General features: G+C 37.2%; 2 protein-coding genes across 2 annotated transcripts in view; both read right to left on the bottom strand.

Annotated features, from left to right (window-relative positions):
- The window catches only part of LOC107691642 (endothelial cell-selective adhesion molecule-like), a 32,243-nt gene extending 28,834 nt beyond the window's left edge, over positions 1–3,409 (bottom strand). Inside the window, exons 1-2 of the mRNA XM_016490369.1 lie at positions 3,239–3,409; positions 3,016–3,136 (exon numbers count right to left, since the gene is read on the bottom strand). Coding sequence (XP_016345855.1) covers positions 3,016–3,085 — 70 coding nt within the window. The 5' untranslated portion in view covers positions 3,086–3,136; positions 3,239–3,409. The remainder of the gene's footprint in view (positions 1–3,015; positions 3,137–3,238) is intronic.
- A 3,559-nt stretch (positions 3,410–6,968) lies between these two features.
- Positions 6,969–8,453, bottom strand: LOC107691690 (myb/SANT-like DNA-binding domain-containing protein 2). Its single transcript, XM_016490470.1, has 2 exons — positions 8,284–8,453; positions 6,969–8,123 (listed from the first exon to the last, which is right to left on the bottom strand). The coding sequence occupies exons 1-2, from the start codon at positions 8,451–8,453 to the stop codon at positions 7,256–7,258; spliced, it is 1,038 nt and encodes a 345-aa protein (XP_016345956.1). The 3' UTR covers positions 6,969–7,255.
- Positions 8,454–21,143: the final 12,690 nt, after the last annotated feature.

Below are 21,143 nucleotides of genomic sequence, written 5' to 3'. Positions count from 1 at the left end.
AGAGAGCAGAGTAAAAGCATCAACAACGTCACCCTGCATGAGCTCAGTAGAGACGAAAATGACAACAGCACGAAAACCTGCCACTACACCATATCAAGTTAAATTGAATGATAAATGGATGGAAACACACTGGTGTTCTAAGTTGCTCTAGGACTCAATTTGATCATAATTTTATCTAATAATAATAATAAAAAAATTAACTAAAGTATAATTATTTTCTGCTTTTTCTAAATAATAATTTAGGCCAGTGTTTCTATACTGAATTTACTGAACTCAATGGTTTTATGTGTGTAATAGTGAAATATTAGTCTTAGTTTATCATGCTTGGAAAATCTGACAACACAATGGCACATCAAAAGACAATTGGCTCTACAAGCCATGTGATGTAAAAATCTCTCCAAGAGCAAATGGTACGTCTTTTTTAAATAGATTATGATGTCATTATGCATATGCGTGTGTGTGTGTATTTGCAAGAATGCAATAGGCCAAGAAGAGAGTTGGGAAAGTCGCCCACTAGTTTTCTCATGACCCCAGACCGCACTGAGCACGTTCCTCTGGGGACACAGCACTGAGAGAGGGACTCCTCTCACTTCCGTATATGGGACATCCTGATACACAACACACCCCACATCTCAAACCCTAACCAACATGGCATAAATGGAAAAACTCTAGTTCTAGCTGCAATGACCCCAAAAAGTATTTGGAGATTCAAGTCATACTTTAAAACGTCCAAATGGCATTGCATTAGACAAAATATCAAATCAAAAGGTACTGCAAACATATGATGCTGATATTTCCAAATATTTGCAATTATTTCTCCATGAGAGTTTTAGTTGCGCTCAGGTTCACACAGGTGTAGTTCATCACATTAAATACACACATGAAACTTTCCAAATACATTTTCTCTTAAAGGAATAGTTCCCCAAAAAAAGCTTTCATTAAGGGATTTTAACTTGAAACTATTTCTTCTGGCCAAAATATATAGTCCATAATCCATAACACTTGTAAACGGTGCTTGATTGGTGCAGATTTCTCTCCTGATTCAGATGAGATGACTTTTTGACTGAAGAAAGCAATATTATGGATAGAGGATATTTTAGCCGGAAGCAACGGTTTAAAGTTAAAAATGCCTTAATCATGATTTTTTTGTTCTTACAAACACAGAGCTTTTCACTTCACAAGACATTAATTGATGGACTGGATCGCCCTCATTCACTGCTGAGGATACATTGATGAACAAGTGATGTAATGGTGAATTTCTCCAAATTCAAATTCTTCTCATATACATACATCATGGATGACCTGAGGGTGAGGAAATTGAGGAAATTTTCATTTTGGGGTGAACTATTCTTTTCATCTTAAACAATAAATCTATTCTTTTAACATTTAAAATCCTACAAACTTTTGTTTTTCTCTTAATAGATAGTAAGCTTGAAAAATGAGCTTGCTTTCTTCAAACAAAGAAATACCATGTGATCTGATATTTCGTAATCTAATACACAAGACATTCAGACATTTTAAGTGAAGCTTAAGTAACCAAATACTTTTTGGGACACTGTAAATATGTCATGATGTGTTCAATTGGATTCTAGAGCAGCAGTCTTAGTTGTGGAGTTGTTTCTATGTTCTTCTATCTAAATATAAAGACAGGACAAACAAACCTTTGGCCTGAAATTACTTTGTTCTTACCAGTGTCACCAAATGGCTGACAAGGGCTTTTATCAAAAGCCATGCTTTGACTTTTACAAGCTACCAGAGCAATGCAGGGTTACAGGAACTTATGATGTTCTTCTGAACTAATTTTATCCCTGCCACCTGGGCTTAACACAGAAACCTGTGATGGTATTGTTCTGCACCATTTAAATCCAGCAGGCTTAGTACATCCTTGGTTTGCACTACAAACGTCTGACCTGGAGCTCTAGATTTCACATTCGGTACACACTTTTTCTGTGGTTACAGAATTACAGACAATTAGTATGTAAGCCATTTCATTATTTCTCACTCACTCCATAAACAACACGGATCAAGTTCTGTCCATTTTTATAAAATCTAATTTACTCAAGGAAATAACCCGCTGTCAATCCATTTTACAGCCTTTTCACTCATTTCCGTCTTTTCTAGGCACTGCAGAGAAGAGGACGCACCTGCAAAACGTGCATCGCTATTAATGAGAATACAAAGATAATTAATCTCAGTACCCCCCATAAATCATACTCATATCCTGTTACTTACAACTGCTACAGTATTGCTACGTCACTTAGGCTAGATCCAAAAAATATCAATTGTTTGTACTTCACGCATAGAATAATTCAAGGAAAATGACATTATTGCCTAGAAAAGCAGCTTGTCAAATGACTCCATGAGCAGATGACCACACCCATCTTAAACTAGTCTACTGATGAAGGTGTTTTGATAACAGTGTTTTATAAGGGCATGTGACTCAAGGGTTTACATGCTGGACACCATGTAGTAATATTAGGCTATATATGTGTTATGTTAATTTACTAACCTAGTTTACCAAGTGGGAGGAGAAAATATATATTTAAAATATAAGCAAGTCAATTCTCTCTCTCTCTCTCTCTCTCTCTATATATATATAAGTTTACCAAGTGGAAGGAGAAAAAAAATAATATGAAATATTTCTTAGATTTTTTTTCTTTACTTCCACGTGGTAAACTATAACCTACATTCCCGTTTACTTTTAGAATTTTCTTATTCTGTCTGGTCTTATTCTTGTAGACTGAGTAAACAACTGACAATAGCAAGAAATATTATAAAATTTTACAAAATGAACCATTTTATAACAATTTTAAATATATACAGTATTAGTCAATACTGTTGACCTGTAAAAAGTTTTTTTTTTTTAATTTTTTGACTTTAAAAACTGCCTGAATCAAACTAAACTCAAGTAGCTAAGCAACCATATCTATCCAGTATGTGAACACATGAAGTATTCACAAACACAGCGCACAGAGTAACAGTGTTGTCTAGCACATCGGTGTAGAAGCAGCCTACCTGAGATACAGCACAGAAATGTGAATATTGAAAGGCAGGTGTGAAGTTTTGCTGAAGTCAGCGTCTCCATGGCTCAGCATGTGAAGAGTGTCCGCTCTGCGTGCGCTCGTCCGTATTAACACTGCGCGTGAAGTAGATAACGGTTATCTACAAACAAATCAAAGCGCTGAGACTCGTTGAAGTGTCCTAAAACTGTGTTCTCCTCAAAACAAGCGACGCTCACCGTGGGAAGACCGCTGCTACATCCAAGCTGGAAATTATCTTTGACTCCTCAGAATTCAGTGGAATGAGATTGAACAAGTGTCCGTTTGTTCCCAGAAGATTCTCTCAGCGCTGTAGTTTCTTTACGCACTACACAGACAGCACAGAGAGTGCGGTGAGCACTAGAGGTACTTCAGTCCGTGCGTAGTGACTGCTCTGCGAGCTGTTGCACCTGCACTCGCGGGGAACGCCCCGCCCCCGCGTGCACTGACACGTCATCACTCCAGTTACAGGTGACTTCTGCTTGAGAACCATAGATAGATAGATAGATAGATAGATAGATATTTTGACAAATAACTATTTGACAATTAACCAGTTATGATTATAGTTATATAAACTAGTACAATAGGTAACACTTTATCAATTTGATTAAATTTTCCTTTTACTACCAAGTCATTATCAAAACATTATATAATGCTTTACAGATCAGTAGTTCATGTACATACTTATGGTTAATATATGACCATGACTGTAGTCACAGGTCATTGTACACAGTATCAATTGCCCAGGTTGACTTTCCAACTCTTTAAAAGTCTGAAGACCAATACAAATACAGTCAGGCTGCTCTTGTGTTGTTCAGTTAGACGGGACAGCAGCACTAATGTTGTGTAGTTCTTTTATCTCTTGAAATGATAATGCAACAGGACAGGGAGTGGGGCTTGTCGTGGCGGTACAGTGGTCTCAGCCCTCGGAGGTGAATACCTCCTCACTCCTGTTTCTTTAGGATGGCATGTTGCCATGGAAACAGGGCTGAGGTGGATGCAGTCGGACTGCTGGATTATTAGGGGCAGATGAGCTCAGTTCTGTGATGACACCCTGGGCTGCTTGGAAACAATCATGTGGTTTTGCAGTCAAAGCTAATATCTTAAACACACTCGAGCACCTCGGGCAAACTGCAGCCACAAAAAATTCAGAGGACAGGGTGAGCTGGGGTGTGTGGGATAAAATAAACACATGTTTTAGCTACAATAGTACACACTGTGACACAGAAGGTAATTTTTCCTTTTTAAACCACGATAAAAACGACACAACACATCGAAAAACACGCTCTGGAGGCCATTCTCAAGGCAAAACTGACCGATTCAGAGCTGTAACAACATCGACCAAAGGTCAGTCACACAGGCACACAAGAGAGACACAATCATCTCACAGTTCCCAGACCAGCAAACAGAAAATATAATGACGTGAACATGAGCTGCAGTGTAATTTAGGTCCATCATTTATGACCACACACAGCTCAACCATAAACAACCAGGAGATAAGAATGAAAAACCATGAGGGTTCAGCATTTTACAGCCTTTCTTGTTTTATTTCCCTTGTTGCCAATTAGTTATAGGAAACATGCATTGTAGCCAAAGAGACAGAATAAGTCGGGTAAGCTGTTGTTTGTATTTTTTTGTCGTTTATTTATTTTTATTAATTAATTTTTATAATTAAAAAAATGATTATTTTTATCACAATAGTTATATATGTATATATATATATATATATATAAATAAATGTACACACAACAATAATTCAAAACAAACATTAAGAAATAAAGAAATATAATAATAAATATATAAAGAAATAAATCAGTTTATTTTGATTATATACAATCAAAAGCTGATTTACAATTATGAAAAATTATAATATAATAATGGAAAATACATAAAACTAATTATTATTATTATTATTATTATTATGTTGTTGTTGTTGTTATACACACACAGTAATAACTAGAATAATTAAATAATAATTATAATAACTTAATTGTAAATTTGTTTCTGTCTGATTTATATCATTGGTGGTTTAACAGTATTAATAAAAGTATTAATTGTGTTCTTATAGATGTATTTCTTCTGTACGGCATTTATGTCTTTTGTGACTTTAGAATTCATAAGGACACATGTAATATTAGAGCTAAAGAAAAAGAAAAGCTAAATAAAGGTAAAAAAACAACAACAACACAAGGATTGAATAAATACCCATGAGTTAAAGATGCTACGAATAAAGAGAAATCGATGGGGAACACTTATCATGTTCAATAATAATAAGTGTTATATATTTTAGTCACCGTCCAAATAAATCAATCACTAACGCAAATAATAAATGTTTGGGGTTAGAAAAAGTGTAGCAACCTCCATTGGGAGTGTTTTTTTTTTTTCCTGGCCGAGGGAGATACTCATCTCATATGACAGGCTAAGCAGGGAAATTAGACTTTGCGTTTGAATTATTGATTCTCTTTAGCACATGCTCGACCAGCGCCAGCTCTCCAACTACCTTTGCAACACCACAAAAGAGGTTTACTACACAAGCAGCATTACAAAGAGAAAGTGCACATTGTGTTAAATAAAACACTATACAGTCTTCTGATTTGGGGCATAATTCACTGCAACAGGGTCAAAATGAACTATTGTATGTTTTAAGAATTACAGAATGCACTTTACTTCACATGTTTGACAGGTACTTTCACATGCACTACTTAGGGCCTATAAGTAGTAATCTAATACTTAATTTACTATTCTAGAATGTGACATTAATGGACACTTATTTAATGGACACATCTTTCAGCCACTCCCAGATATTTACCGCCACCTGCTGGTCACATAACCGACCATGTGTTTCTGCAGGTTTTATGAAGGTAAATTTAAGAAGACCTTTTGAGACCTTTTTAAATGTAAATGTCTTGTATTAGCAACACTTCAAAGTTTCAAATAGTATTCCAACACCTCTCCATTACTCCATTCATTCACATATAAAAAAAAATCTTATGGCTTGAATACCTCTGCTCCCAACAGCTATAAATATGGAAATAACTTATTACACGTTCTGATCACACTGCAGAAAAAGTGTTTTTTATCAGTATTTTAGTCTTGCTTTCCAGTGCAAATGTCTAAAGAGAATAACAAGTCTTGTTTTGTGATAGATTTATTTTGATCAATATGATGAGAGTTTATGATTAAAACAATTGTATTCCTCAATTGTATGTCGCTTTGGATAAAAGCATCTAAATGAATAAAAGTAAATGCAAAGAATAAATATTCAATAGACTCAGAAAAATCAATCTTATTCAAGGGGAAGCAAGTTTGCATACCCCACTGATTTGTTCTTGTTTTAATCATAAACTCACTTAATTTTGTTCAATTTCTCAGTAAACAAATTGCAGTTCAAATTGCATCTCAAGTAAATGTAGCTTAATTTAATGATGTTTAGATATTTGTATTGAAAAACAGAACAAAAATACAGAGGATGATACTTGTTATTTATTTTTGCAGTGCATAGAATATTTAATGCCATGACTTAATGAATTTAAGACTTTTTTTAAGACCCACAGCAACCACGGTTGCAGCAAACTTATTAAAGATAAATTAAACGTATATAATTAACGTTTTACTCTGAAAGGTCTTTATAAATAAAAACACCTAAAATGGCCAAATTTAAAAACAAAGTACATTTTTAAAACACTTCATTTTACTCCTGTTTATTTTTTTGTCCTTCCAAACATGTAAACAAGACTGTGACCTGGAAACAATCATACATAAAGACACCGTGTGATCTGACAAATAAAAAACAAACATTGATAAACGGTTTATGAAAAATATTCTTTGAATGCTAGAATTAGAAATGCTGGAATGCTGGACAATATCAATATATAATCTTAAATAAATAAATAAATAAATAAATAAATAAATAAATAAATAAATAAATATATATATATTTACACATACTTCTATATAGATAGACTTTATACTTAGATTATTTAAGAGTTCTCATTAAGGATTCTTTTTTTCTGACAGTTCCTGCATTTGGATCTCGGGAGATTTAAATAAAGGCAGTTTGCTCCCGTTTACGCTCCCTGATAAAGACAATTACTGCAAAGGAGATTATTTGGCCCCTTTTGGAACAGACTGTGCCTGACATACCACATAAATACTTTGAGTTCAAGTCTATATTTCAAAATCCTGGCTTTAAAGAGCATCATTGGCAAATGTAACCGCTACAGTGCATCCTTCTTGTTGAACTTTAACGAATAACCAATCGCAGTCTCTAAACATTCCACTAAAGATCCGGCGGAGAGAAAGTCCAGCTCCACCTCGATAAACTTAATGTAGATGTGTAATCCAGAGAGGACGCCCTCCTTGGCCTGGCCGGTGCAGTTGTCCTGCAGGAACCTGGTTACGGCCGAAGGCTCCTCTCGGCTGTAGTGTTTGCCTGAAGTCTGAAAGTGCTGGAACAGACACTGCTGTAGCGTCCTTTCCTCTGCAATGCCGAGGTAACAGTAAGTGACTTTGGATGATGTCCTCTTGTCCTTCTCCACGCTCTCGCAATGGTCCGTCTCCTCCTCTTCCTGTGAGGGGGAGGACTTGTTATCTGTGCTAGACGAAGAATTGGACCTGCTCGTCTCCTCATAGCCTATTGCATACAGGCCATATGTTTTTGGGATGCCCCCTGGCAGGAGGTACTGGGAGCCGTTGCTGCACCCTGCCGCTCTCGTCTGTGCGATCGGGATCCAGTCCACTTCCATGTGCAGCTCCAAACAGCGAGCTTCACTAATAGTGATGTCTAGGAATTTATAATACACGTTTTTCCAGTTCATTTTCTGCACCTTGGTCATGATAACCCTGCCCTCGGCCTTCTCAGGGTTGAAGTATTCCCGCAGTCGTTTTCCCAGAGGGACCTGTGAGCTGATTTCTGCATAGTGGTAGTGAATCTCCTCTCTCCAGCGCGTGTTGTAGCCCACTCCGAAGATGGCCAGCTTATTGGACAGGTGGAGGCGGGAGAAGTCAGTCCATGTCTGGAAGTGCTCCCATTTGACCTCCACTGACTCCAGGATACGCATCACGTTCTCCATCACTTCCTGGCGTCTAAAGAAAGCACGAGGAGAGAAGGAAGTGAGTGGAAATTCTGTAATTAAAAGGACTGGGAAACAGGTGTAGCGTCTGGACCAATCAGACACACCATTTTTGGGAAGCGGTGAAGCTGTTGGAGGCAGAGGCCGATCCACTCCGGCCTGCGCCCCCGGACAGCGAAACCCCGACGTTCAGAGGAGAGAATCTATTAGGGGTGGAGGGGTTGGAATGGTATTGGTTGCTGTCACTCAGATCCTCGGATTCTGGGGAAGGAACCTCGGTTTTGGGAATCTTCAGCGGCACTGACAGATCAGGAGAACGTTCGGCGTTACTGGGGGCCGCCATCTTGCCTCTGTTGCTAAGGGGAGGGGGCAGAGAGGAGGCGTGCGCGCGCGCTCACTCCTAGCACGATTGACAGCTTCATAATATCGAGTTATCATTTTTGCAGCCAATGTCTATTAATATTATGCTACGTATTATAAATAATTATGTTATAAATAAACATATTACATACAAAATAATATATTATAGATAATTATTATTTAAAATGCAACATTACCGTTTTGAATCATTATAATAGTACATTTAAATATAATAATAATAATGAAGTGCAATTGAGAGCTTCATATTGACAGTTATCACTTTTAAAAAGTCTATCTTATATTAATATTAGGCAAAATATTATAATTAATCATTTTATAGGCAACAATATTATATTACAATATTATATTTAAAATATTATAATAATTATTATGCAAAATAGTGCGTATACAAAATATTCCCACACTTGGACGCGTCACCGTTTGTATCACTCCGCTTAACCAAGTTAAAGCAGGTGCGGAGTGATAAGACGATTTGCCTGGTGCAAAAAAAGCAGGTTTTAGTTGAAGTTGAAGTTGAAGCGTCGGAATTTCCTTCTGAAAACAGAAGCAATGCTGTGTGAATTTACCTTTTTTTTTATGGACGCTTCACCGTTTGTATCACTCCGCTTAACCAAGTTAAAGCAGGTGCGGAGTGATAAGACGATTTGCCTGGTGCAAAAAAAGCAGGTTTTAGTTGAAGTTGAAGCGTCGGAATTTCCTTCTGAAAACAGAAGCAATGCTGTGTGAATTTACCTTTTTTTTATGTTTTTGAAGTTAAGACCTGTGTTTGTGAGTCTTTTCTCTCTCACTCATTAGCGGGAAATGGAAAACCTGGAGTGGATCTGGTGTCGAGGGATTCCAGAACGCTCCGTTTCCAAAAGGTTTCAGACAGGCTTTCAATCTGTGCCTTGCTTGGCGGCCTACAGAACTGTACGTTTACCAATATATACAAACTGCTTGTTTGTACAACCGCATATAAGCAATATCACAAGAACAAGAGTACTGTTCTAAAAGTCAACAAGGATGTCGTGTAAAAATGACATATTATGTAAATAAAGAAATATAGGCTAGTTAGGCTATATAGGAACTAGGTAGTTCAGAATTACCATTTAATCAGCGTTACACTCTTGTTCTTATATGTATTTTGTACAAATGATAATTCTATATGTAAACATTATCGAATATGACTATTATTAATATTAGTATTTTATTAAAATATTTAAATTCATTATCCTTTTTTGAGATGGGTATTTTCCTCTGCAATACATGTGTATTTTCCACTACTCTACAAAGGAAAGTACCACTGCTGACCACTAGGCGGGGTTGCTCATCCTCGTTACATTCTGCTTTGTGTCTGATAGTTTGTTATTGTGGCAACAGACTTGGTTGGCACATTTTACTTGCATGTGTTCTATCCCCAAGAAATAGGCCTACAACTAAATGGTTAATCATTGTCAAATTTGCATTCTGTCTGTGTTTCTCTAAAAATAATGCATATAATCATGCCCTTTTCTGGCTCTGTTATTTTATAGACATACATAATTTCTTAAATGCTTTGCATAAAATAACTGCTTTAGATGTTCCATTTTTCTTCTTAATTTTTTTCAGCATAATACCGATTGTCAGAGATGTAACCAGTTTTTATTATTTAGTCAGCTGTCTGGCTGCCAAAAATGTGCATTGGAGAAGAATTTTGTTACAATCATTGCAACCCAGATATCTGCATGATATCATGTTTGTTTGAATCATGCTTCTTTAGTAATGTTGATTATTTAACAAAGCTGTCGAATTATTTATTTGTGTTGGAAAAAAAAAATCTTGTCATTCTATAGGGAATCCAGCTTAAAGGCACAATATGTAATTTTCGCCGCTAGAGGGCGGTTGCAGAGGAGTGCCTCAGTTTGTCTTAATGGAATGTGGTTGTTTCATGTGTGGATTCAATAGTGTAAGTGGGTCCGTGCAAAGACAGAGATCCTACATTTCTGACAACTTCATTGTGTTTGATGTCTGCTAAAGGTTAGATGTAGAGTCAGGAGACAGTATAACCTTTAAAAAAACCAAAGATGACAGGCACCTACGTAGTTTATAAAAGTAACTAGATTAATGCAAACACTTTCATGACCATATGGCAATGGATCCTGAATCCTAAACTGTAGCCGCACACATGCTGATAAACACATCAATTTGTTTTTCATATAACTTTTATAGTACAAAAATATAATAATAGCTCAAATTTGCTATTATGTTACAAATTAGGAGCAAACCCATACAGATGATTCAATTGTGTATGAATTTAGCCTAAGGTGTTCTTTTCTTATCCAGATGCGTTATGAAGAATCCCTCAACCATGATGAATATGAATAATAAAGAGCCACAACCCAATATTGAAAAATATTACTTTGTACTACAACACTGGACATTATATTTGTGAATGCAAATCTAAAATGGGAATCTCTTAGCGTATTATACCTCACAGGCATGCTTTGCCATACCTTCAGCTTAATGAGGGAATGGATATGTTTGCTCATGATCAGAAGCATGGCCTTCTGATTAGACTCGCTCTAGAGGCATTTCTAAACGCCTTGCCGACATTAAGGGGAACACTTCTTAGTCAGATCACATAGTAACTCACGTCTTCGTGAAATCAAGCCAGCACTTTTTTTTTATCATCAGCGAAGTCACGAAAGCCATTTAAATGGCTGAATGTGAGAGAAATTCTAATGACCCTCTGAAACATTATGGGGCGGTGAGAAAGTGAAGATAATTACGATTATTATTTCATAATTTAGCATTTTAGCGAAGATGCTGGAAGCATTTAAGTGAATTTGTGTCGGAGAGATTGCTTTTAGGATTGGCCGTCAAAATTCCTTTGCATTTTATAAAGCCCAAAGTGCTTATTTGCATGTCTAATGGGCAGAGATATTTCTGTTTATCAAAAATACACACATGCATTCACAGTCAATTAGAGCGAATTGTGATTTATTAAATTTTTTTTGCGCATTTTGGAGATAAGGTGTGTATGAATTTAGCCTAAGGTGTTCTTTTCTTATCCAGATGCGTTATGAAGAATCCCTCAACCATGATGAATATGAATAATAAAGAGCCACAACCCAATATTGAAAAATATTACTTTGTACTACAACACTGGACATTATATTTGTGAATGCAAATCTAAAATGGGAATCTCTTAGCGTATTATACCTCACAGGCATGCTTTGCCATACCTTCAGCTTAATGAGGGAATGGATATGTTTGCTCATGATCAGAAGCATGGCCTTCTGATTAGACTCGCTCTAGAGGCATTTCTAAACGCCTTGCCGACATTAAGGGGAACACTTCTTAGTCAGATCACATAGTAACTCACGTCTTCGTGAAATCAAGCCAGCACTTTTTTTTTATCATCAGCGAAGTCACGAAAGCCATTTAAATGGCTGAATGTGAGAGAAATTCTAATGACCCTCTGAAACATTATGGGGCGGTGAGAAAGTGAAGATAATTACGATTATTATTTCATAATTTAGCATTTTAGCGAAGATGCTGGAAGCATTTAAGTGAATTTGTGTCGGAGAGATTGCTTTTAGGATTGGCCGTCAAAATTCCTTTGCATTTTATAAAGCCCAAAGTGCTTATTTGCTTGTCTAATGGGCAGAGATATTTCTGTTTATCAAAAATACACACATGCATTCACAGTCAATTAGAGCGAATTGTGATTTATTTAATTTTTTTTGCGCATTTTGGAGATAAGGATATATTGATAAACCCTAAAAACCCAGAGCTTTTACTTGACATGAAAGGAGTTGATTCTGGATTCTGGAACGAAATGGAGATCCGAAGTACAAATTCTGCCCGTGATATACTGATGGACGCTTTGCTGTCTTTTTGGTATGAGTGAGTCGTCAATGATGGGAGCTTTTTACACCCATCTTCAAATTCTGTTTCATCTCACTCGACTGGCTTTAGATCAGATCATTATCACGGTTGTCTGAATGATCATTAGATTCACTCAGCGGCGCGGCTGATTGCAGCACCTGCAGACTCCAGTTCAGAGGAAAAGCACATTTTGGTTTGAAGGCTTTCATTATCAGGCAGCCTTCTCTCTTTTCTCACCTAAAGCATCATGAAATCACACTGAAATACTAAAATATGTGCTTTTTTTTTCTTCCATACACTTTGTGTAATACATGACATAAAATGGAGCCAAATCGTGTTTGTACCTTGAGAAATTATTGATGATTTTTTTTATTCTTCAAACTATATTTGATTCTTAATTCTATGATTGATTTTTTTGAGTTTTTAGATTTAAGATTTAAAGGTGATGAATATTTCCTATATAGTATATACTGTATATAGCATACATGTAAAGCATGATGATTGGCTTGTTAAACACTTGCTAATTGAAATCATAAAGAAAGAGAAATGTGTAATTGGTCTGATTAAATTGATAGTGTTATAAAGAAATTAATTGATTTTTTTTCTTTGCAGGTACTTGGAATCGCTATGGAGTCAAAAAGTGGATAGGATTTTGATGCCATCTCCAAAAGAGACACTGACTGTTCTTGGGGTTAACGGGTTGGTGAGTTGTCATGTTCAAGTTAACATGTCTGAAAGAGATATTTTTTGGTTCATTGTATTGATGAGTTGACTCAAACCACTTGGAGTGATTCAGTCGTGAACTAATACGTTTCCCGTACAACTAACTCACTGCTTAATCACCAAAACGTAGCTAGTAACTAGCCTCCCGAAACCATAGTAACTTTGTTGCACATCTGTCATTCGAACCATGTTGGTTCAGCAATATAGTATTTCCATTATACAAAGTTCTGTCATGAAACTCTAGATGGCACAGGCTGATAGCAATCAAATCAATACCTTAAAGGGGTCACATGATGCTGCTAAAAATAACATTATGTTGTGTATTTGGTGTAATGAAATGTGTTTATGCGGTTTAAGGTTCAAAAAACACATTATTTTCCACATACTGTACATTATTGTTTCTCCTCTATGCCCCGCCTTTCTGAAACACGTCGATTTTTACAAAACTCATCGGTCTGAAAAAGCGAGGTGTGCTCTGATGATATCGTCCTCTTTTGGAAGGCCAAACAAAGTAGTTTCGCTTTCACAACGAAGCACACAGCGACTTCACGACATGGCGGAAGCAACAATACTACAGCGAGAATAAAAGTTACGCCTTCTTTCTTTGCGTGAACATTTGGCAGCATTATGCAAATCTTCCCAGATAGTGACGTAGGGATGTGGGGGCGTGTTAGAACGAGCCCTTTTTAGGTAGGTGTTGCTGACTCTTAACTTTTATAAAGAATATCTCTTTGGATTTGAGACTTTAGTCTTTGCAACTTTACAGATCTTCTTTATGCACCAAGAGCTTGTAACACTCCAAAGAGAAAGGAAAAATTGAAATCGCATCATATGACCTCTTTAAAAAAACCTTAAAGCAATCATCTAGTAATCACATTGTTATCTACACGGCACAGCTTATTGGTTTCTGTTGCATCAACAGCCAATGAGCTTGCTGCTCAACATTCAAATACTTGGCCAGCGTTTGCTGAAGCAGTTTACATTTCGCTTTCAGAACCCCTTCACCTTCCCCAGCTCCACCTGTATAGAGCTGCTACAGGTAAATTCACATATGTTATATGTACAGGGTAAATTCATGTATGTTACATGTACACAGTGTTGGGAAGGTTACTTTTGAAATGTAATAGGTTACAGATTACAAGTTACCCTATTTAAAATGTGATAAGTAGTGTAACTAGTTCAATTACTTTATTAAAGTAAAGTAACTGATAACATTTGATTACTTTTTTACTTTTCTAAATTTCTAACGAATGTTTTCAACTGTTAATCATTTTGAAACATTTAAAGCAGGCAAGGTTAACCTTACAGTAGTACTCAACACTGATTACTGTCAGACTTTCAAAATCCTTCTTTACTTGGATTAAAATTATAATCATTTAATTTTAAAGAACAGCCACCACAAAGTCAGATGTTGGCACCTCTTTTTACTTTGAGATCGTTCTGAGGTTAAATACAGATTTAAAATAATAAGATATAGTTTAATAGTTATGATACTGTTTTTGAAATCAAATCTTTGCATAGCTATGACAGGAAACACTGGCATCTATCAATGCTTTGGAAAAAACAATTAATCTTAAAAATAAAGCATATACACAAACCCAAATAGGAAATAAAACAGTTATCAAATAAGCATGATGTGTCCTATTCTGTGTCCTAAACTCCTGAAACATTGGTATCTCATATTTTAAAGCAGTCAATGCAATTTGGGAAAAATCAATCAAATCTGCATGTGTGTGTGTGTGAAAATATTCAGATGTAATCCTTAATCCCCTTTGTAATCCTTAACATGTTCATACGTAACTGTAATTTAATTACACATTTTTTTCCTCAGTAACAGATTATAGTTACATTTATTTTGTAATTAAATGATGTAATTCCATTACATGTAACTAGTTACTCCCCAACACTGTACAGCAGCGGTATGTCTTACATGTCTGTGGAAGTCTCTGTACTTGCTCTGCCACAGCAGAAGCAGCAGCGTAGCAGACCAAGTCCAAATACATTAACATTGCCATGTATATTACTGTGCTAATCTTTCAGAGAGTTGTCATGACATAAAATGACGTTGTGCAGGTGGTAAAGTAATAACTTCTGTTAATTAGTTGGTTTAAAGATGTCAGATTATTGCTGTAAATAATTAACATAACATCTTAGGGCATTTTTGCATTTGTTCTTCAATGTTTTGCTTAATTTACAGACGTTTGATTAAAATACGTGTTCCCTTATGTCACACTCTGATTCGTAGTGCTAGAGCACATTCGTAATCCCAACTTTATGGTTTTGCTGACAATATTAGGCTTATTAAGGTTGTACATAGACAATATTAGATGCTAAGAAATCTTTAAAGACTAAAAGATTGTGAGCTTTTAAAAAGCATTTATTTGATGTTTTTATATTATGTTTATTAAAAAACAGTTCAGAGCTGTAGTTGTGACTGCATAACTTTGTGACGCTGTTTGCAAAAGTTCATTGGAACTATGTTTTTGGGAAACACTGAATAGCTGAACCATTTTGCTAACAATGGAACTGATCATATAACAATGCTTCTGGGAAATTCAGAGAGCGGTTTTGTGCATAACTTCAAATGTTTAATTGAAAAGATTTGACTCAAAATAATGATTTATGTACAAATCATTACATGCAAAAAGCCATTTTCTTTACAGTTTTTTTAAATTATAGTTGTCTGTCCATATTAGACCATTTTAACATTGAAAGAATTATAGTTATATGTTATAAATTTTCCACTTAATATACAGTGTTTACAAACCTTTTGATTTATGTAAATAGGTAATCATTCGCTACCTTGAGTGGAAAACCACTCCGACAACTTGACCGTGCCAAATGAATACCTAAACAGACAAATGAAAATGACACCACATGCCAGAGAGATTCATATGGGCAGCATCCTTTAGTTCATTATGTTATTCCGTCATCTCAAATTCTCCTGCATGTCATCAAACAAAAGCCTCTCATGCCCATCAGACAGATAAAGACGAGGTCTCTTACGCAGCCACCCGCTGTCCCAATGAGAATTTACCACAGCACCTCTCGCAGATGGGACCTGACCCCATGGGAGCGCCATAGCCATGGCTAAACCCCCTCCGGCGGCGAGGCCCAGGTGTTTCCGCTCAGTCAGACGCCAAGGTAATTCAGCGGTGACTCCAAAACACGTGCTCCCTCATCAGCAGGCCCTCACCGGAGAGCAACTTTACATTAAAGACTTGTCTCATTAGAGCGCAGCGGACACGGCCAAGGCTAATGAGAGAGGCTGTGATGACGGCAGGCTCTGATATTCAAGTGCAATAACAGACCATGGTCAGGGCCAAAGCCATGTCACGCCTGGGTGACGGTGAATGGGAACGGCGCAGTGATGTTGGCATTGACGGCATCCAAGTTCAAGGCTCAGCAAGATTGTATTGGTATTGGCTGTCTCGGTGCGTGTCGAGGGAGTTGCTGTTTACAGAAGGAGTCTTGTAATGAGCCGGGTCAGGGACAGATATCAACGTTTCTGAGTCGAGTTTGAGCATGATAGCATGTTGGTAAACATTCAATCAGATCATTTGAGATTCAGCTTGCTGTTGTTCAGTGTTTAGTGCAGGGGTCTCAAAACATGGTCCTGGAGGGGCGGCGCCCTGCAGAGTTCAGCTCCAACCCTAATTAAACACACCTGAACCAGCGGATCAAGGTCTTACTAGGCATTCTAGAAACTTCCAGGCAGGTGTGTTGAGGCAAGGAGCTAAAATCTGCAGGATACCGACCCTCCAGGACTGAGTTTGGAGACCCCTGGTTTAGTGGATTATGGAGTTTTTTCCCCAGATGATTTTAAGTGTAATTATCAGTGCTTTGTATTTTTTTTTTTTTTGTGCCATTCGATTTGTTAAGAGTATTTCACATCCTCGTTTTGCAAAACAAACCCTTTTTCTGTACAAATATGTCGGGTTTAAGATGAATTAGTGAATTTCCACAGAAAAAAAATGTTCATTGGCAATAGTGTAGTGATGTATGAAACAGAGTTCACACACAGAAGTCACTTTCTGTTGGTCAACGTGGCGAATTTGCATGACCAACTTAACGTAAAAATTAAGTCTGCAAGCTTTGTGGTTGGTTATTTGAGTCTTTGTTAGAGTAGAAAATATTTTGAGATGAGCCCAAATGTACGTCTCCGGTTTGCAAAACAATTTTTTTTTCTGTACAAATATGTCAGGTTCAGGCCACAATAGCGAAATTTTGCAAAAAAAAAAAAAAGTCATATTTTGTTGGTCAGTGTGGCAAATTCACATGAATTGCCCTTCCTTTAAAAATTTCAAAGATTTCTATTGAAAATACTGGATTTCACCTGCAAAATTTCACCACACAAAGGTAAATAAGACGGTGTCTCTAACTCTTCAGATAAATTTGCATGGTTCAATTTTGTGACCAACTTGAACACTGTAAGGGGAATATTTGGCCTCTTGCAAAACTCCTATTTGCACAGATTCCTATTGTGGACAGCATCTTTAACTCTTTAGATAAAATTGACATTGTTCAATTTTGTTGAAGACGTCTTATTTGCAGACATCAAAGTATAATGTTTTTTTGAAAACCATTATCATTTAAATATTAAACCTCTGTGCTTAACTAATCCTGTACTGTTTGTGCATGACATGCATGCTACATCAAAACTTTGTGGCAATGTTGAGGGGATTTGTACTTTCCTAAGCATTTAGACTCACTGATTTCAACCTGGCAACTGATAAAAATTGCCAAAATGCCCCACTGGCTTACATGGAGGGACCCAAGCCATGCTTAGAGATTTGTTTGTGGGTTTTTTGACTTGGGCTAGTAAGCAATCACCTAGCAACTACTAAGAACGCAATAACAACCACCTAGAAACCATATGAAACCACTCAGATCACCCTATAGCAACCACATTGCAACACAGCTCATATCACCCTAGCATGGCTTTACATTGCTTTTTTTAATGTTCACATTTTCTTCATAAGAAAATGTTATGGGGCTGCAGGATTCTAATATTGTGTTGGACAACTGGGAGCCTCAGAGAACCACTGTGGTAGTCCCATTGTAAACACTATGCTATGTTGCTATGTTGTCCTTATGTCTGTGCTGGAATCACAAGCATAACATAAAAGTAGACAAATAAAATCAACTTTCATCTGCACTTTAAACAGATTTTCAGATGGCTTTGTGGTGTTAAAGTGTTGTGTAAGGGGTCAGGGATGGCCGCTGTTGCCCTCATTGTCCTGTTATCCCCTCACCTCAGTGGACCTCTTCATTTGCAAATAAAATAAGATTGAGTGAAAACTGAGGAGAAAATCCCTTCATTTCCATTGATTTTTCTATGACCAGCACTTCAAAAGCTGGAGGATTTACAAGGCAGCTTTTCATGCACAAGTAGTCTCATGAAAGCAAATGAAGGACCCTAAAGCAAACTAAAACATTTTTTAATTTGTTTTGGAGCTTTTGAAGCCCAAATGAGCTCTTAGTGAAGCATATCCATTTTTTCAGATTAATTATTTATTTCTTCACATCTCTCATTGATGCACAATCAGTGCTGATAACTTTCAGTCAGAATGAATAACTGTGAAGGGAGACTCAATAAAGGCATCAAGATGGTGATGAGTTTGATAAATGAGTCGATTGAGTAGTCTACTCTGGTTTGTATTGATGTAGTTGGTGAGTGATGAACCGGACTGATGGTGGCGTGGGCTGGAGGAGGGCCAAGGATGATCAGTTCTCTGGTCCTCTGTGGCCCAGGTGTGGAGCAGCTGCTTCCTTTGAATGGATCCGTGGGATCCGGCCCCTGACCCCAGAACTGTCCGTCGTTCAATACACCATTACCCCCAGCAGCTGCACTGACCACTGGTCTCTCACATGCCTCGGTCACTGCTCATTATGGCAGGGGGTTTGCAGAACACATGGTAGATTTGACAAGGCATGCAAGCAGATTGCGGTTTATTTGACTATAACTTAATTTACTTGAAAGTAGCAATAGACCGGGCTGATTAATCATTTCTTATTGGCCACTTTAAGATCATTTTAATGAATATTTGACAATAATCATGCACATGGTACTGACTGGTTTTCGGACCCCCCCGGACCCCCAATACAGTAAAACTGCACATTTTAGAGTGGCCTTTTATTGTGGCCAGCCTAAGGCACACCTGTGCAATAATCATGCTGTCTAATCAGCATCTTGATATGCCACACCTGTGAGGTGGATGGATTATCTCGGCAAAGGAGAAGTGCATATATATATAAAATTTTTTTGGCTTGTTCTTGTCTATGGGGTCAGAGTCTTTACAGGACTGATCCAGTTCACTTTCACATGTGCTTGACAAACAGTAAGTCAAGTTTGCGTGAAATCCAAATACACAAGCACAGGTATCGTTGTTGCTTTCAATAAGAATTTCAACCTCTGAATTTTCCACCGAGGCCGTAGCGTGTGATTGAGGCGTATGAAATCCATCACAGCATGCCGTGTCAGACATCGGCCCTCTAAATCTCTGCACGGTGATTCATTCAGTCGGCACCTTTCAGCTGCCTCATAATGAGGACGCTCTGCATGAGGAAATTGGCTCACTTGCTGTCCCCTGACTTTGTGCGCTCTTGATTGATAACCACAATAGAAGCTCAAGAGGATACGTGGTGAATGTGTGTCTTATCTCTCCCTGCTGAGGGTGTTCAGTTGGTGTCTATTGCTGTCTGCAGTTGGAGCAGTTAGGATTACTTTGTTACAAGGCTTGATTCAGGTTTATGTTGTGAGAGTACAGACATTCAGTGTAGCGGCTTCATAAAGTCAGTGATCCAGAAGCAAAGTTACTGTGAGAGTACAGACATTCAGTGTAGCGGCTTCATAAAGTCAGTGATCCAGAAGCAAAGTTAACCTAGATAATGTTATTGCTCATAGGTTGCTCTTTCAAAGCTCAGAAGATTTAAAGTTATTACAAGAAACATAACTCAATTACAACTCTGTCTCAAATGTGTCTCAAATTCCTCAGGAGAAATAAAATTATAAAATTTCTACGAATAATACAATTTTTGGCATTCAGTAAGAGCATGGAGCTGTAAAATCAGTGTGGATGGTAGGGAATCGGGATGCACAATCGTTTTGGTTATCGGAGATATTATTTGTGTGTATGTGTATATATATATATACAGTGGGTACGGAAAGTATTCAGACCCCCTTAAATTTTTCACTCTTTGTTATATTGCAGCCATTTGCTAAAATCATTTAAGTTAATTTTTTTTCCTCATTAATGTACACACAGCACCCCATATTGACAGAAAAACACAGAATTGTTGACATTTTTGCAGATTTATTAAAAAAGAAAAACTGAAATATCACATGGTCCTAAGTATTCAGACCCTTTGCTGTGACACTCATATAATACTTTCCGTACCCACTATGTATATATATATATATATATATATATATATATATATGGGTATGTTGTTGAGATATATTCTTTACAGATTTTAGAAAAGTCTTGTGTGAGTACTGGAATATTTATTCTCATAATAAAAATCTAAGCCATAGACATATGATCAAAAGTTGCCATTTATCAGGCGAAAATTTGCTCAGTTGAGGTTTTCCAGAGTCAAGTTGAGATGCTTCAGTCTTAAGATGTCAAAAGTGGCTCATTGTTTTCTTGAAATAATAATGAATGAATCACATTGTATTGCGGGTGTCATTTTGCTTCGGGGGTTGAGGGGTCATTGTCCTGGGGTGAAAACTCTGTGGCATGAGATTTTCCAGCAGGGTTAAAGGTCTGCAGCCAAATGTCAGCGCACAGGGGACTGGGCAGATGGCCAGCAACACTTTCTATCCTCCCCTTTGGTAATAGGCATCCCGTTATCCCAAAACAGACAGGTATTCTTTAAGATTCGCTTAGCTGGGTCATTTTGAGTCCTGTACAAACTATTTAAATCCTCATATAATCCTCTTAGATGAAAATCAGATGAAATTCAGATGGCTTGTCACACTTTTTCTTATTTAATATTGGTTACTGACAGACTGTAGCAGGGAAATGCTCTTTTGAGCACATGACTATGATTATGTCCTGGCCCCACTGGGGCTCGC

The sequence above is a fragment of the Sinocyclocheilus anshuiensis genome, unplaced genomic scaffold (assembly GCF_001515605.1).
Source record: "Sinocyclocheilus anshuiensis isolate Anshui unplaced genomic scaffold, SAMN03320099.WGS_v1.1 scaffold186, whole genome shotgun sequence".
NCBI classification, from domain to species: domain Eukaryota; kingdom Metazoa; phylum Chordata; class Actinopteri; order Cypriniformes; family Cyprinidae; genus Sinocyclocheilus; species Sinocyclocheilus anshuiensis.
Note: the sequence above shows the minus strand (reverse complement) of the source record. Positions and strands in the feature narration are given on the sequence as shown.